Source organism: Mixophyes fleayi, chromosome 5 (assembly GCF_038048845.1).
Source record: "Mixophyes fleayi isolate aMixFle1 chromosome 5, aMixFle1.hap1, whole genome shotgun sequence".
Lineage (NCBI taxonomy): Eukaryota > Metazoa > Chordata > Amphibia > Anura > Limnodynastidae > Mixophyes > Mixophyes fleayi.
Window position 1 is genome coordinate 79,521,945 of NC_134406.1, and position 17,419 is coordinate 79,539,363.

Below are 17,419 nucleotides of genomic sequence, written 5' to 3' on the forward strand. Positions count from 1 at the left end.
AAGCCATAAATAGTAACATAAGAAGAAATATATCAAGTAGCACTAATAGTTAGTCATATAGTTAAAATAAATCAAATTTATTGTTACAAAACTAATAACCAACAACTGGCCACAATGCAGAATATCTAAAACTAATGTTTGCACTTATTATTATTACCATAGATTTGTAAGACGCCACAGTGCTCCGCAGCACCGCACAGTTGGGCACACAGGACATACATAAAACAGGGACATACAAGGTAGACAAAATAAATGCAGACATGAAAACAAAGAGTATGGAGGACCCTGCTCATTAGAGAGCTTACATTCTAAATGGAAGAGGGCACAGCTGAAACAAGAGGGTCTAGTGTAGCTTAGAGTGGAGATTGGGATAGTTGTGAGGGTGCATTAGTGTGAATAGTGTTATTGAGGATAAGGTCAGATCTAAAAAAGAGATGTGTTTTCAAAGAGCTTCTAAAGATTTGAAGGCTGTGGGAAAATCTGATTGAGTGTGGTGGGGAATTCCATGAGTGGGTTAGCAGCACGGGAGAAGACATGTAGGCGGGAGTGAGAGGTGGTTACCAGAGACGAGACAAGGTGAAGGTCAAAGGTAGATTTAAGAGGGCGGGAGGGAGAGTATTTTGATTTGAGATGTATGAAGGGGTGTTGTTGTTGAGGGCTTTGTAGGTAAGGGTGAGTCATTTGAATTTGATTCTGGAATACACAGGGAGCCAATGTAGGGATTTTCAAAGTGGTGCAGCAGATGTGGAGTGGTGAGAGAGGAAGATCACTCTGGCAGCAGCATTAAGGATGGATTAAAGTGTGGATATATGGTTGTCAGGAATGCCAGATTGCAGGAGTTTGCAAAAGTCAAGACGGGAGAGGATGAGAGAATGGATAAGAGTTTTGATAGCATGGTGAGTACGAAAAGGGCGTATTCTGGCAATGTTTTTAAGGTGTAGTTGACAGGACTGGGAGAGAGTCTGGATGTGAGGAATAGAGCAGAGGGTGGAGTCAAGTGTGCACCAAGGCAGCGGGCTTGGGAAACCGAAGAAATTGTGGTGTTATTGACAGTGAGGGAGATTTGAGGGCAGGTGGTGACTCTGGCAGGAGGGAAGATAATAAGCTCAGTTTTGGACATGTTGAGCTTTAGGTAGCGTTGGGACATCCATGAGGAGATAGCAGAAAGACAGTTAGTTACACGAGATAGTACAGAAGGAGAGAGGTCAGGGGAAGAGTTATAGATTTGGGTGTCATAAGCGTAGAGGTGGTATTGATGGTATTGCCCTTATTTTTAAACACATAATGCCATGCAATGACCAGTATACCACATCTAGTAAATAACCACCATATAATAGCTAGTAATAAGCACCATATTATACCCAGCTATGGTCAGCCTGGAGTACAGACACAGAGCCTAGAATATTACGTCTTGAAGTGCCAAAGCATTGTACCCACCATAACCCTACATATTATGCTCAGTAATACCAACACACTGAACTCAGCAATACCCAGAATTGATTACATTCAGCAGTACCCCGCATATTATTTTTACCCACTCTGCTAAATATAATGTATACAAAAGGTCCTATCGCAAGTGCCAAAAACGTTTGTGGTCAATTAGAATAAGACTCATTTGTGCCCTGAATCTATATAGGAAAAGAAACAGTAGCATTTCCAACAAACATATGTTAGGTGTACAATTGTGTATACTTAAGCCCATTATAGCATAGAGTAAGTGCTGTGAAGTGGAATGGTGTGCTGTGAAGTGGAATGGTGGACATTTGTGGTGTGGTGGAATGGTAGTCATTTGTTGTGTGGTGGAATGGTGGTCATTTGCTGTGTAAGGGAATGACTGTGTAGGTCATTGTGATATATATGTAAGAATCCATAGATTTACATTTATTTATGTATTTAGAGCAGTGGATGTTGAACAATCACTTTTTAGCAACACTATTGCATGCTATCAATTTATAGACTACTTAATCATATTTAATGTTATTATTTTGCATAACACTACAATATCCTATTTTATACTGTCAAATATTTAAAATGTACTAAACATTAATGAGATTAAAATGAAGTGCATTATAAAATAATGAACTATGGGTCATAAAATGTGATTCATAGACGTCATATAGTGAAAGATGAAAAAGGATCAGAACTTCTGTTACATACGATTATCTATACATTTTACATTTTTACATAAAAACAAATAGCAAAATTTGTTTGAAAATGCAAAGTATAATTTAATATTGTGTACTGTTTGTCACAGTGTAAGCCACAAAACAGTAAGCTGTAGTAACATTTTAAAATGTACTTATTGCTGTCAAATAGTGAAGACAGCTGTATCAGTAACTGTTATGATTCCTAGCAAACTCAGGAAGCGGCAACAGAAGTATAAAAACCAAATGTCTTTATTCAGGCAAAATATATAAACAAGGATTCAGTTTATGGAATATGCAGATTTTCAGGTAGCAGCATAAACAGATATAACTCCAATACACAAATATGAATAGGTGTGATGAATGGCAGGAAAGACCACAGAGCAAAGGGTTCCAAGCAATGATGGATACAGTTAAAATGAAGTAACAAGTATAGAGTTACCCTATTGTAAGGATGACAAGTCTGTCCAGGGAAGCAAACAGAGTCCAGTAATCAGGCCGAGGTCAGGGCAACAAGAGTTCAAGCTGAAACCAATATCCAGGCAGAGTTCAGGGTCACAAGCGAATAAGCATAACCGGGTAATCAAGCTGAGGTCACAACGGGATATCAAGCAGCAGTAGCACAAACACTGTAACAGGGAGAAACAAGCAGCAGCCAGGGATTAACAATGAACTGCACAGAGCACAGATTCAGGCAGGTATTTGAAGCTGTGAGACAGGTGCAGTTCTAATCAAGCAAGGAGATTAACTCCTACAGGCATGGTGTAAAGTTCAGGAGCAGAACAGCAGCACCTCTGGTGGATTTGAGGTACTGCTGCCACATACAAAATATAGGCAAAGTCGTAACAGTAACGTGTGACATCAATGACCATCTTATGCAATGAAATTGAACTGTTCCAATAGACTTTTATTCTTTCTATCAAATGCATAAAACATTGTTTTTCTGATTTACTAAAGTATAATAACTGAAAATTAATTAAACAAAAAAATAATTTAATCATATATTTCATGTCGTACACTTTTAACTATCCAATCCATTGACCTTCTGCGATTGAAATCTGTTATTTTTGAAACTTTCAAACCAATGCGTTGTTTTGTGAGTTTGCTAACAAGAAGTGTACTTATAGCAAATATCATCATCATCATTTATTTATATAGCACCATTAATTCCGCAGCGTTGTACAGAGAACTCATTCACATCAGTCCCTGTCCCAATAGAGCTTACAGTCTAAATTCCCTAACACACAAAAAACACACACACACGCGCGCACACACACACACAGATAGATTAGGGTCAAACATGAGTTACAGGTATTGTGGTGTGGGTGATGATGAAGGTAAGATAAATATATCAAGAACTAAGTGATACAAAGATGCAAATGTAGTGGGTGAGGTAATTTATTAGTGTGCATCTTGTTTCACAGGTATTTCGACATGGTGATAGGAGTCCAATTAAAACATACCCTAATGACAAGTATAAAGAAGATATCTGGCCTGATGGGTTTGAACAGCTCACTCAGGTAAAGTAAGAAAAGATTCTTTGTTAAGAGCTTCATTTGTCTCTTGTTTCTACACATTACAAACATAATATTTTATGGGATAGATTTAATATATAATATTGTTTGTTGCTTTTAATGGAACTTTATCTTCAACATTAGTTATTCTAAAATGAATACAAAAGTCTTAGCTTACTCAATAACACGTTAGTACATGCTCTAGCAGCAAAAAAAAATTGGTTCCTAACAAAATATAAAAACAGAAAAGTGAAATAAAGTAAAAAGAAAAATCAGGGTCATCTACAGTAAGTGGACCAAACTGTTACATAGCATACAATTTTATTCAAGAGAAAAAAAATGTCAACATTGGTCTTGCCATGAATGCATAAAATAATTATAGACATTAAAAGAGTTCAATGGAAACAAGCATTTTGCTAGTGTTGTTTTTTTTACATTAAGAAGTTAAACTGAGATCACAGATCTCTTACCTGGTATAGTGATTGGAAGTTGCATATTCATGACAACTACCAATGGCCATTGTTAATGGTTAAGCCATTTATCCCAGCTCATCTACTGAAACATTAATTATTAATAATATGTTTAGCTTGTGATCCTAATTGCTTATAAGTTTCATTTTTAACTACAGACAGGAAGACCTCACCCCAACAAGTGTATTAATAGACATAAGCAGACCGCCAAATGTTTTTTTCTAAATAGCAAACACATCTCACCTGGTTCCCTAATAATAATCAGCAAGCCCCTGACCTCATACTCACTTTGTCTCTTGTCAATGTCAAAATTGTATTAACAGCCCCAAATACCTTTATTATAAAGGCAACTCTTGGAAGAATGTATCTTAGAAAGGAGTAATACATTTCTATTTGTTGTCTAAGGCTTCATATCTAAATAGAATTAATAATTTACATCTTACTAGCATTTTTAACACTAGTGCAACGCATATCAACAGGGGTGACAATAGAAACCATTGTTACTAATGTTACAATACCCACTAGTATTTTTACTAGGAGTTTGTTTTGTTTATCAGAACGCATTTTGTTCTATCCATAAGCATTTACAGTAGGTAAACACAATGGGGAAGCCTACAGTGACCTGCAACGTATGCATTTGATATGCATTTTTAAGTAGTGTTTAATCTTTTTTCAAAAGTGCTATGTTCCACAGAATTGCAGTCTTTTACATTACACCCTACATTTGGCATTGATGTTTACCAGCGTTATGTAAAATAACAATTATCATCAAAATAAGCTTTACAATCTATAATACTATAGATATAAATAATTATATTCTGCAATTTAAGTCATTAGAAAGGATCACATTATTTTTCTTACCTCAATGACTATTACTGCTGTCTATGTTAAGTTTTTAGTCCGGCAAAACTCTGTCATAAGAATAAGTAGCAACAGTTATAAACAGACATATTAATGAAAATACTAAAGAGGAACGGCATCATATAAAACCTTTTTTCTTATTAAAATCATACTAGTTTATCTATTTTGTTTGATTTTAATAATAATGATAATAATTGGTAACATCAATAACAACAACAATCTATACTCTGTATAAGATATCTTTAAGTAGGTAATAAATGGATGAGCAAGTTTCCAATAATAGTTTATTTTATTATATTAATAATGAAATATAATGAACTGAACGGAGCAGGTATGTTCAGTATCTATCAAGCCAATCTGAACAGGTATATTAAGTGTTCACATTTTTATAGGGTAAAATATTCACTTTGCCAAAAACATTAATTATCATTTGCCAAACCAAACCTCTTGGCCCATATCAAGGCTGATATCACATCATTAATTCTCATTAAAATGACATGTCATTGAAAGGGCTATAGGATGGGTCATCTCAACCTTTTTTTTAAGCAACAATGTCCTTGGCCTTGTCCGGCCATTGTGAGATAATGCAATTTTACTAAAAAACTGTTTCTTGTTGTTTTTCTCTATTGTGTAATATGTACAGTAAAGGTCAGCACTTTTCTTCTTAAAAGTACAGACACAATCTTAGATTAGTTCTGTATATTAGAAATATGTGATCTTATATGTACTTTTGTTAATCTTGTTAATTATTACTTTGACAACTCTCTTTTCAATCACACGGTTGAGAGGCTTGTTTAAAAAACTACATCCTTTCAATGTGGACAATATTAAAAATGTCAAACTTTGACTTTTTGTGAACAGTAAGACAAATACAAACATCATACAATAGTGATAACGTAAATAAGAATCACACTGAGTTCCGTTATCAATATTTGTGTTTCACTATTAATAGCGTGGAATGGAGCAACAGTTTGAATTGGGAACATATCTGAGAAAGAGGTATTCTGAGTTCCTGAACCAGACTTACAGCAGACATGAGGTAAATACACAATCTATCCATCTATCTTATATTATTATTTTAAGAACAAAAACATAATTATAATTAATATCAACCTGAACCATTCTCGTCTATAGCTCTGCCCCTAGCTTAGCTAGTAAAGTGTTGGTCAACATTGAAAAATAGGGTGCAATGCTTTTGGTAATATCACAGAGGCTACTAATTTATGTAACCTGGCTCCAGTATACATAATAATAATAATAATAATAATAATAATAATAATAATAATAATAATACATTATTATTGTTATTATATTATTATTATTATTATGTTATTATTGTTTGTTGTGATAAGCCTTTACATGGGCTTCCTTGATCTCCTTATGATCATGGCTATTAGGTCCACTGACTCCCAGGACTTCCACGACATCAGCCTTGATATCCACATCAAAGTCTCTCAGGTCTTGCTGGCATAACGCACTGCCAGGACCTACCCCTCAGTTAGTTGAGATCTCTCTCACCCGAAACAGATCTTGGAGCAGCGCCAACTTATAAGAACTGTAGTATAATCCATTCTTCTGGTCCTTGCTTCAGCCCCTGACTGAGTGGCTTCTCCTCTGAAAGGCATAGTTACCAGAAACATGGGTCGCGAAGATATTATTGCCAGAAATACTCTGGGTCATACAACACAGTGCCACTGGAGAAAACCTTATCGGGACAGAGTCTGTGTGAGCCAGTAGCCGGGCTGAAGGGCACAGGTCTGTCTAGCAAATTATAGTTGTAATACTTCAGAAGGATAAGTCACTGAAGGAAACTGAGATTGTTACTTTGGGGTACTGACTGCAAGAGGCTGCTGGAGGGTACATGCTACTATCTACCCTGTACCCTGTGAACATCTTATGGTGTTGTGTTGTCATAATAAAGCTTTTGTTTTTGGATACAATACTATGCAAAAGTTTTAGGCAGGTGTGAAAATGCTGCAAAGACAGAATGTGCTCAATTTTAAGCCTACACACCTGTTTCTGTTTCAGTTGATGACCGTGTTTCAATGTACATATGAAAATAATAATTATCACCTATTTGGTATGATTGGTTAATTATATACCTGACTATATTCCAACTAAATCCCTGACTTTGTGCAAGTGTACCTAGAAGAATTGATGCTGTTTTGAAGGTAAAGGGTGGTCACACCAAATAATGATTTGATTTAGATTTCTCTTCTGTTCATTCACTTTGCATTTTGCTAATTGATAAAAATAAACTAAACACTTCTGTTTTTGAAAGCATTCCTCCTCTTGCATTTTTTCCACACCTGCCTAAAACTTTTGCACAGTATTGTATATTCTGGTCTGAATCCTATGGAGGGTAACCACTGTCTTAGCCAAGGGAGGTTTCTTCACATTCGTATTATCATGGGACAGGGTATGCTCGGGTCTTTCTATGTTATCTTAACAGAGTGAGGCATATACATTTGTCAAATACACTATCATTATCCTATATTGTGGACTGGGCCTGATTATCAAATAGGCTAGCTAGGCTGCAGCCTAGGGCACAAGGCTTTTAGGGGGTGCAAAATTGTGACAGGGAAAGGTGTAAACTTAAATTCATTTTAAAATATTAGAGAACAGATGTTCTTCAAAGTAAAAAGACAATGAGTCATCCTCGGGTAACCACTTAAGGATAAGCAAGTAGAAGAGACAAGGATAGTAACAGGCGCAGGCATGGCAGCCCCCTCTCCTTTCACATCTTTACTCTCATCAGCATTCGTTCATGCCTCCGCTCTACCATACAGTTGTGATTGTAATGAAAACAAAATGAGTGTCAAGGATTTATGCAATCCTTTTAAAAAAACTGAAATATAAACATTGGAGGGGGGTGAAAGAAGTAGGATTTTAAATTAAGCACAAGTTCAGTTTTAATTACTGTGTATTAGCCTGGCATAGAAGGCTACGGGCGTTACGAGTGTATTAGCCTAGGGCTACCTAAACCCTTAATCAGACACTGATTTTGGAAGTAGAAATTAGGTTATAGATTAAGAGAAAAGCATGGTTGTCATGACTAGAAATGTAAAAGGTTAGCCTTTTAAACAATCATGGCTACTGTCAGTGGAAGCTTCTGATCGGAGATGTCAGTACCGAAATGTTCCAAATTTTTCCACAAAATATTCATGTTAGGCATTTAGTGGTGAGATATTGTACATTTTGCCAGTGGGGCGCATAAAAGAAGTGCGAGGCAAATTTACAAATACAATGCAAAAATGACCACTTTGCCGAATGACAAAGCAAAAGCAGTGCTCAAAGATTGTATCACTGGAAGGTCACAACTGCAAAATTCCCTTTTCTCCTATATATTTCAATTGACATTCTGCAGCAACTTCACTCACCGCTCTAATTCTGACAGTTTAGCAGCCCTCGCTTTCCTCCAAGCACCTCAAATTCTACTAATAGAGCTATTTATTTATTTTAAGTGCTGAAGTACAAACACTCAGAAGGGAATTAAGAGACTGAAGTGCAGAATGAGTAAAGCTAAATACCTTATTGTTTAATAAATATCTAAAAACTGATAAGATTACTTTATAGGTAGATGTTTGCCAACATTAATGAAATTTACTTCCATATCCAAAACAGCCACAACATGCTCTCTAGTCCAATAACCTGTGAGTACCCTAATTTCCTGCTTGCATTATAAATCTATGTGCTCCAAAATACATTTAGTGCTTGGAGCTTGGACTTTTCTTTTGTAATAAAATATAGACAAGGAAAGTAATCTTGCTGACTTGTTAGGTACATTTAATTAGTACATGATTCTATTTTTATTTTCACAGCAATTTATTTAAATCCTCTGCGCCAACTTTATTAGGAGAAAATAAAAGTCAACTGATTACTGACTAGGGAAAATTTGTTCTCTTTCTGTAGAGGCTCCATTGTACTTATCAGGAATACATTAAAGTGAATGACAAAATTTTACATTTTTGCAATTGTTATTTTCAGATTCCTCATGAGTTTTTACATGCTTATGTTAGCACTAATACAGGATGCCTGAATGCATGCGTGCAATGATGCATGATAAGAATACTACATTTATCAAATAAATTATTTTATTAAGCAATAATAGCATCTACATCAGAGGTGTCCAAGTTAAGTCCTGAAGAGTTTCCAACAGCTCGTGTTTTCAGGACATCTGTCTGTAGAAACAGGTGGGGTATCTACTGACCCAGCCAACTAGATTAGCTCACATGTGCATGATTAACAAACCCCTGAAAACATGAAGTATTTGTAGCCCTTGAGGACTAAGCTTGGACACCTCTGATCTACACCATTTCTAAACCATTTTACTAACTAGTTCCCAAGTTTGCAATAAATCCGGTCCACCCGCAGAACTAATTTGTGGAAAGCAAAGTTAAGGAATTCCAATTATAAACTTTCCATCAAAGTCCAACCTCCTACCACTTTAGTAATACTCTTTCAGTAAAGTAAACTTTTCTGTTTTGAATAAAATCATATACGGTTTAGTATCCCTTATGACTTAGAAGTAAATTAAACTTCTGCTTCTCCACAAATGTCCACATCTTAATCTACCAATCCATTTGTCAATAGTGGAAATATAAGCGCACTCGGGCATATCTAGACGTATAGCAGGACTGAGACAGATTTTCCACTGCACTGTAGATATCTTGCACTTTATAAATCACCTCCATTGTATTTCATGTATCTCTGGAGCACACTATATTTTCTCGGCACAGTGTTGGCTTTTCCACTGTTGAGGTATGATTAAAAGCACTCAATAACAATTCAGTCTATTCTATAAAGTAACAAAATGTGCAAGCAGTGGAATGAAATGCATTGTATAAACATTATTTTGCGCAGCAAAAGATCAAAACATTAACAATGTACAATTTAGTACATTGAATTAAAAGTGCAACTGCAATCTACACACAGTGGGCCATATTTACAGCAGAGAATGCTCTTTGGTAAAACTGAATACCTTGAGTTGTGCAGGTATGCAAAGATTTCAGCCAAAGTGCATGGGAGTGCAGAGCAGGATGGTGGTATTTGTGAAGTGGCAGAATTTTGCAATGGTTGGAGTAAGGCACAGTTAGGAATTCCTTGCTAAGACATGCTTAAACTGCTTTGGGAAGACCATCTTGAAACACTGGTGCAAAACCAACGTTTTGTGATTTGAAGCCAGTGGTCAAAGGGATTGTGGCTTGTGACTGTTGCTGTTAACCCTTACTCGCACATGCCTCCCTATGCCACCATTTAAGGCTAGTTAAATAAATTCATTTGCTAGCTAGCTAGGAGGAGCACCTTAGTAAAATATCCTTCACATAGGTAGAAATTCAGTTTTACAATGGTAAACACAACCTGAGCAATATTCTGTTTTTGGCCATGCATGAGGTCAGTAGAAGATTCTGGTTTAAGCCAGCATCATGTGTGGAAAATGCTATGAAATTGTCAGCATGTTTATCTATTTGTCTCTTAGGTTTATGTGAAAAGTACAGACATGGATCGCACAATACTTAGTGCACAGACAAATCTTGCTGGTTTGTTCCCATCTGTTGCTGGGGAACATTTGAACTCTAATATCACATGGCAACCAGTCCCTGTGCATACAGTGCCACTGACAGAAGACAATGTGAGTGTTTGTATTTTTTTTATAGTTACAGTTGTATTTTTAATAGTTACAGTATGTTTACACAAACGTCTATGTTACACAAGATTTTATAAGAGAATACAGAAAAATATATAACATATTTGCAATCATTTTTGTAAGATAATATAGATAATTTATCATACATTCACAGAAATCCCTATTTAAGACAAAGAGACTGGAGATGGTTTCTTAAAAGCCCCCCCAAATAAATTCATAGCAAAATTTAACAAAAGACAAAATGCGCTGAATAAGTGTTCATGTGCTAAATCCCTCTTGTGGTCTCTTGCTGTACTGACAGTTTCTTTTAGCAGAAATACTACACCTCATCATCATCATCATCTATTTATTAGCGCCAGCAAATTCTGTAGCGCTTTACAATTGGGAACAAACATAATTAAAACAATACTGGGTGATACAGATAGGTACGAGGGCCCTGCTTACTTATTATGTCACTAAGAATTTTTAACAAAGTAATACAAGCTATGACTTAAGACAGTATATGGCAGTAGTGCTATATCTAGCAGCATATACAATTAAATGAACTTTAAACAAAAGACATACAATAAGGTTAGCAAATGTGTTTTAACTATACTCAAAAAACAGTCTTTAAAAAAAATATTATGACCACTTTATTGTCTTAATTTCGGACTAGTTAGTGGCTGACTCTAACAGCTTATTAATAATAATTGTTTAGTGAAGCCAAGCATAACTTATAGTTAGAAAAAAAAACATTTATATCATGTTTCCAAAATAACCTTAATGACCTTACATGATCCTCAGCAATATCAAACATCAATTATGGGCTCCTCACCTCATCAGCATTCTGTTGCCTGAGACTTTTGCATGGAATTATTTGTGTTTACCACTCAGGATAAGTGTAGTTGACAAATGGAGGAGAAAGGCAAAGTAAAACAGTCAGGAATCATATCAGACATCAAAATACATGATTAGCAGGTAAAGGGAAGGTCAGAAGATATCGGTCATGGCTGATGGATATCAAACAAAGTTGAAGGTTCAGACAATGTTGATGCACAGATAAACAGCAGAGATAGGAGCATCCAGGTAACAGCAACCTAAACCTATATTGGGGAATGGGTTATTTTGAGATTAAATAGGCAGTGTCAACCTATCAACCTATCAGAGAGCAGGAATGGGTTGTGTTATTGAATTTTAATTATAGATGCCCAAGGAGGCCCATAAGAACTACTATTTTTAAATAATATAATATTGTTTTAATTTTTAGATACTTATGCTGCCGCTAAAAAACTGTCCTCTTTACAACCAGCTACAAAAGGAAACTTATACATCAAAAGAATTCTACGATCTTGTAGAGCCTTATAAGGTAAGGTAGACAAATCTAGCATCCGCAATTAATGAAACGTCTCTGAACATTGTTTTTGTGTGTATAACTCAAGTGGGGCTACATGAAAAACTCTACCGCTTTACTAAAACCTTACAGGGAAGCTATTATGATATGATTTCTAAATATATCACACATATATTATAAATGTGTGAAAATATGACCCCACAAAGCATATGGTGTTTTGTGATGTCATACACATAGTTATGCCTAGGTGCATATAACGCATGGATCTTTACATCAAGATGGTAATGTCTATAGAGAGTGCAAAAATTACATCTGATTGGAGGAGCTGGGGAGATTGGGGTTTCCCAATTAAATGAAAGCTGAGAGCACTCATGTGCCTCATATTGTGCCCGGATGCAAGAATGAGATTTTTTTTGCGGTATAAAATGTTTAAATTAGACTCAAGGGGCCTGAGTCATTAAGGAGAGCAAAGCATAAAAAGGAGTAACTTTGGGAAAAACCATGTTGCACTGTGCATTGGAGGGGGAGGTAAATTTAAAATGTGGGGACAGATTTATAATTGAGGTCGGGCGTGTTCTAGATCAACTTTAAATTTCAGTGTAAAAATATAGCTAGCAAGTATTTGTCTGTTAGATGTAAAAACAGTCAGTATTTAACTTATGTGCAAAATAATAAACTAATTTACACCCCTTGCATTGTAACATGGTTTGTCCCGGAGAACATTTACTACTTTTTTTGCCTTACTTCCCTTAATGACTCAGGCCCAAGGAGTATAGTGTGCAATTACAGTGTTCCCTGGTTAGCGGCTGCCTGTAGACTAATGAACAAACGATCATACACTTTCAAAGGGATAACTTTTGTACCAGCTAAGCCATTTGATGCCGGTAAGTGTATTCATTTGTTTACAAATTCCCATGTAATTAAAATATTCAAAACACAAACATTACACATGTAATAAGACAGTCCATATATCTCCTAACACTCATGATTAGCTTAAGAAATAAAAGAAGCATGAATGACCAGTAGCTTCGGACAAAACTGAACAGTCTAAATCAAAAAAGGTAGTGGTTGTAAAGTGGTAGTAGCCAGGTCTGTAAAGCAGATATGTGGCCTGGTAGTAGCCAGGTCTGTAAAGCAGAGATGTGGCCTGGTAGTAGCCAGGTCTGTAAAGCAGAGAGGTGGCCTGGTAGTAGCCAGGTCTGTAAAGCAGAGATGTGGCCTGGTAGTAGCCAGGTCTGTAAAGCAGAGATGTGGCCTGGTAGTAGCCAGGTCTGTAAAGCAGAGATGTGGCCTGGTAGTAGCCAGGTCTGTAAAGCAGAGATGTGGCCTGGTAGTAGCCAGGTCTGTAAAGCAGAGATGTGGCCTGGTAGTAGCCAGGTTTGTAAAGCAGAGATGTGGCCTGGTAGTAGCCAGGTTTGTAAAGCAGAGATGTGGCCTGGTAGTAGCCAGGTCTGTAAAGCAGAGATGTGGCCTGGTAGTAGCCAGGTCTGTAAAGCAGAGATGTGGCCTGGTAGTAGCCAGGTTTGTAAAGCAGAGATGTGGCCTGGTAGTAGCCAGGTCTATAAAGCAGAGATGTGGCCTGGTAGTAGCCAGGTCTGTAAAGCAGAGATGTGGCCTGGTAGTAGCCAGGTCTGTAAAGAAGAGATGTGGCCTGGTAGTAGCCAGGTCTGTAAAGAAGAGATGTGGCCTGGTAGTAGCCAGGTCTGTAAAGCAGAGATGTGCCTGGTAGTAGCCAGGTCTGTAAAGCAGAGATGTGGCCTGGTAGTAGCCAGGTCTGTAAAGCAGAGATGTGGCCTGGTAGTAGCCAGGTCTGTAAAGCAGAGATGTGGCCTGGTAGTAGCCAGGTCTGTAAAGCAGAGATGTGGCCTGACGCAGCAACTGAAATTACAACTCCTCCCTTATAAAAACTGTCAAACTCACTTGTTTATGTGCTATGTGCCAAAGCAGCATTTTAGGCATTATCAGAGTTAAATATCACCTATGTACAGTTGTGCTTAAAAAAAAATTGTTTTTTTAAAATTAATTATCTTCATTTACTGGGAGCAGTTGCCAAAAGATGGATGTGGACCTGCAGTGGTAATAGATTTTTTCGATTACCACAATTCCAACAAGTGTAATCCCTACAAAAAAAAGACGAAAGAATGAAAAAGCGCATTGAAAATAATCAGACTTACCTTCAATACGACGCTGGATTTCACCGAAGAAAGCACCATAATGACAGCAAGCCATTCCGATAGAAGAACTGACCGGCACTGCAGCCTGACGTCATCGCGACGTCTGTCAATACAAAGTTAAAACGGTGATGTGGGGTTAAGTGTTTAAACACTTAACCTAAGGGGTCCCAACATTGCCGCTTTAAATTTGTATTGACAGATGTCGCGATGATGACAGTGCCGGTCAGTTCTTCTATCGGAATGATTTGCTGTCATTATGGTGCTTTCTTTGGTGATCTCCAGCGTTGTGTTGAAGGTAAGTCTGATTATTTTCGATTCGCTTTTTTATTCTTATGTCTTTCTTTGTAGGAATTGCCCATGTGGGACTTCTCGTACTAGTTGAACCGTACCGAATCCCACTTATGTTAGCACTAAGTGGACAAGAGGCACATGTATAAAAATACATTGCACATCCACATTTTTGCTCTTTAGTAAATGGCCCTCCTTGAGTAATATTTTTTTGTATTAAATGTTTAATAGCAGATTAAACGTTATCAGCAGACAACAAATAAAGAGGGGAATTAACTAAATAAAAACATATATTCAATACAATGCATTTCATAATTTAATTACATTATATTGTTAATAATAATATTGCAGAATAGCTGAATAGTTAGTGTGTGTAGTTCTAAGTCTGTAGTTACAGGTGTATTAAGATTTAAATAGCATAATTTTGAGTTATAACAGAGTTAAACAGGAGGAAACAGGAGAAGAACATTCTACTCATTACCACAACAACACAATGACAACAGTCAGCATTCACCTGAAACTCCATATTTTACTCCTGAAGTTTCCATCTCTCCTTGTCTGCAAGCTTCACAACATATGAAGTCTGATTTGGACTCTGATCTTATTTCCCTCTCAGCTCATGAAAGTTTGTCTTTGTCTGTCAGTTGCTGTTTTTTTCCCTGCAACATTCCCTCTGTTTAGTCAGCCTGCTGTACTACTTGTTCAGCCACTTCCTCTCCCTGCAACAGCTGTTTCAGTATGAACAGTTGAAACTGAGTTTTGAACTTGACTTTGGCCCACTATCCTATTTCATGACTCTGCAAGAACTCAGCTACTACATTTCAAGTGCCTTATTACTCTCTATTCAACACTTCCACCCACTCCCCCATATGCCTCCCCACATCATTACTCCACAATACATGCCCAAGTCTATCCACTCTATCCTCTATTGTTGTCCCCTCCACCACATATGACGTTGTCCCCCCAGGACATCCAATCCCGCCAATCTTATTCCCATCCTTCCTCTCTCACATACCTTCCCCTGTCCTGTGCACTCCTGTGGAATGCAAGATCTGTCTGCATAAGCTCACTCCCATTCATGATTTCTTCCTCTTCTGTTCCTCTGGTTTCTTGGCCCTAACAGAAACATGGATCTCCCTCTCTGATACTGCTTCCCCCGCTGTACTGTCCCACGATGGTCTCTCTTTTTTCCACACTCCCCATCTAGGGGACTGCCAAGGAAGTGTCCTACTGTCTCCTGGCTACACCTTCAGTGTTATCCACCCTCAACCCTCCTTTGAAGTTCACTCTATCAGTCTCTTCTCCCCTCTCCAGCTTCGTGTTGCTGTCATCTATCGTCCCCTTGGCCCTTGCTCACAATTTCGTGATAACCGCCACCTGGCTTTCTTCTTTGCTCTCTTTTGATCTTCCCCTGATTATTATCGGTGATTTTAACATCCCTACCAACTCTCCTATTACTACAGCTGCCTCTAAATTCCTAGCTCTCACTTCTTTCTATGGCCTCTCCCAATGGGCAACTTCTGCCACCCATCATGGTGGTTACTCCCTGGACCTAGTGTTCTTCCATCTCTGTGACATTTCCAACTTCTCCAATTCTGTCTACCCACTCTCTGACCACAATCTCCTTTCCTTTGCCCTTTGTTTAAATTCATCCTTTCCTCCTACTATTCTGCCCTTTCTCTTGCAAAAGAAACCTTCACATTCTTCATGTCCTCCCTGTCCAGTAAACTTCAATGCCTCTTCGCTACCATTAATCCTTTTCTGTGCCCCCCACCCACTTCCTCCCCCTCCTTTATCACCGCTCTTGACTTTGCTACCTACTTCAAAGACAAGATTGACTCTACCCACAATGATATCTGTTCTCGCCAGACTCACCTCCCCCCATTTGTCCTCTCTATCGCTCACTCTGCCACCCTTGGCTCCTACTCTCCTGGAACTGTATCCTAAATCCTCACTCTTCTCTCCTGCTCTTTTTCTACAACCTGTCCTCTTGACTCTGTCCCCTCCAAGTTCCTCTGCTCCCTCTCTTCCAATGTCTGTCGTCACCTTGCTCACCTCTTTAACTTCTCTCTCCCCACTGGTATCTTCCCCTCGGCCTTAAAGAATGCTCTCATCTCCCCTATTCTCAAGAAACCCTCCCTTGACCCATCCTTTCTCTCCAACTATCGCCCAGTATCTCTTCTTCCCTTTGCTTCTAAAACTCTCGAACAACCTGTACTCAATTATCTGACCCACTGTCTCTTCACACTCTCTTCTTGACCCTCTCCAGTCTGGCTTCTATTCCCTTCACTCAACTAAAACTGCCCTCACTAAAGTAACAAACGACACTTCTCCCTTCTCGTACTCCTCAAGTTCTCTGCTGCTTTTGCCACTGTTGGTCATTCTCTTCTCCTCACCATGTTTCACTTCTTAGGTCTTTGCAAAACAGCTCTCTCCTGGTTTGCCTCCAACCACTCTGGCTGCTCTTTTAGTGTGTCTCTGCTTCTGACTCTTCTCCTCCCCCTCTTCCTCTTTCTATTGGAGTCCCCCAAGGCTCTGTCCTTGGCCCTCTGCTCTTCTCTCTACACCACTTCTCAAGATGAACTTATTCAATCATTTGGTGTCACTCACCGGACTGTGAGTGCTTCTTCCCGGACATTTAGGAACCGTGGTCGTCCTCCATCCTGAGGGTCTGCGCATGCGCAGCCCTTTCTAACCCTTCAGTGTATGTTCCTTTAACTTAATTGGCAGATCAGGCAACACTCCCTATATTAAGCACCTGTGGTCAATACCACGTTGCCTGATCTTGGAGTCTCATTCCCCATGAGTCTCTGAAGGTGTTCCTGTGTTTCCTCGTGTATTCAGCGCTGCTGATTCCTGTGGTTTCCAAACCACTTCTACCTCTGTGGTTTCCAAACCACTTCTACTCCTGTGGTTCCCATACCACTTCTACCCTCCTGTGTATCATCGTGACTGTTAGCTGATTCCTATCCGCTGCCTCCGTGTACTACA

General features: G+C 38.2%; 1 protein-coding gene across 1 annotated transcript in view; it reads left to right on the forward strand.

Moving 5' to 3' along the window:
• Nucleotides 1-17,419, forward strand: part of ACP3 (acid phosphatase 3) — a 37,417-nt gene that overhangs the window by 3,016 nt on the left and 16,982 nt on the right. Inside the window, exons 2-5 of the mRNA XM_075212443.1 lie at nt 3,569-3,664; nt 5,942-6,028; nt 10,469-10,621; nt 11,883-11,981. Of these exons, the coding sequence (XP_075068544.1) occupies nt 3,569-3,664; nt 5,942-6,028; nt 10,469-10,621; nt 11,883-11,981 (435 nt within the window). The remainder of the gene's footprint in view (nt 1-3,568; nt 3,665-5,941; nt 6,029-10,468; nt 10,622-11,882; nt 11,982-17,419) is intronic.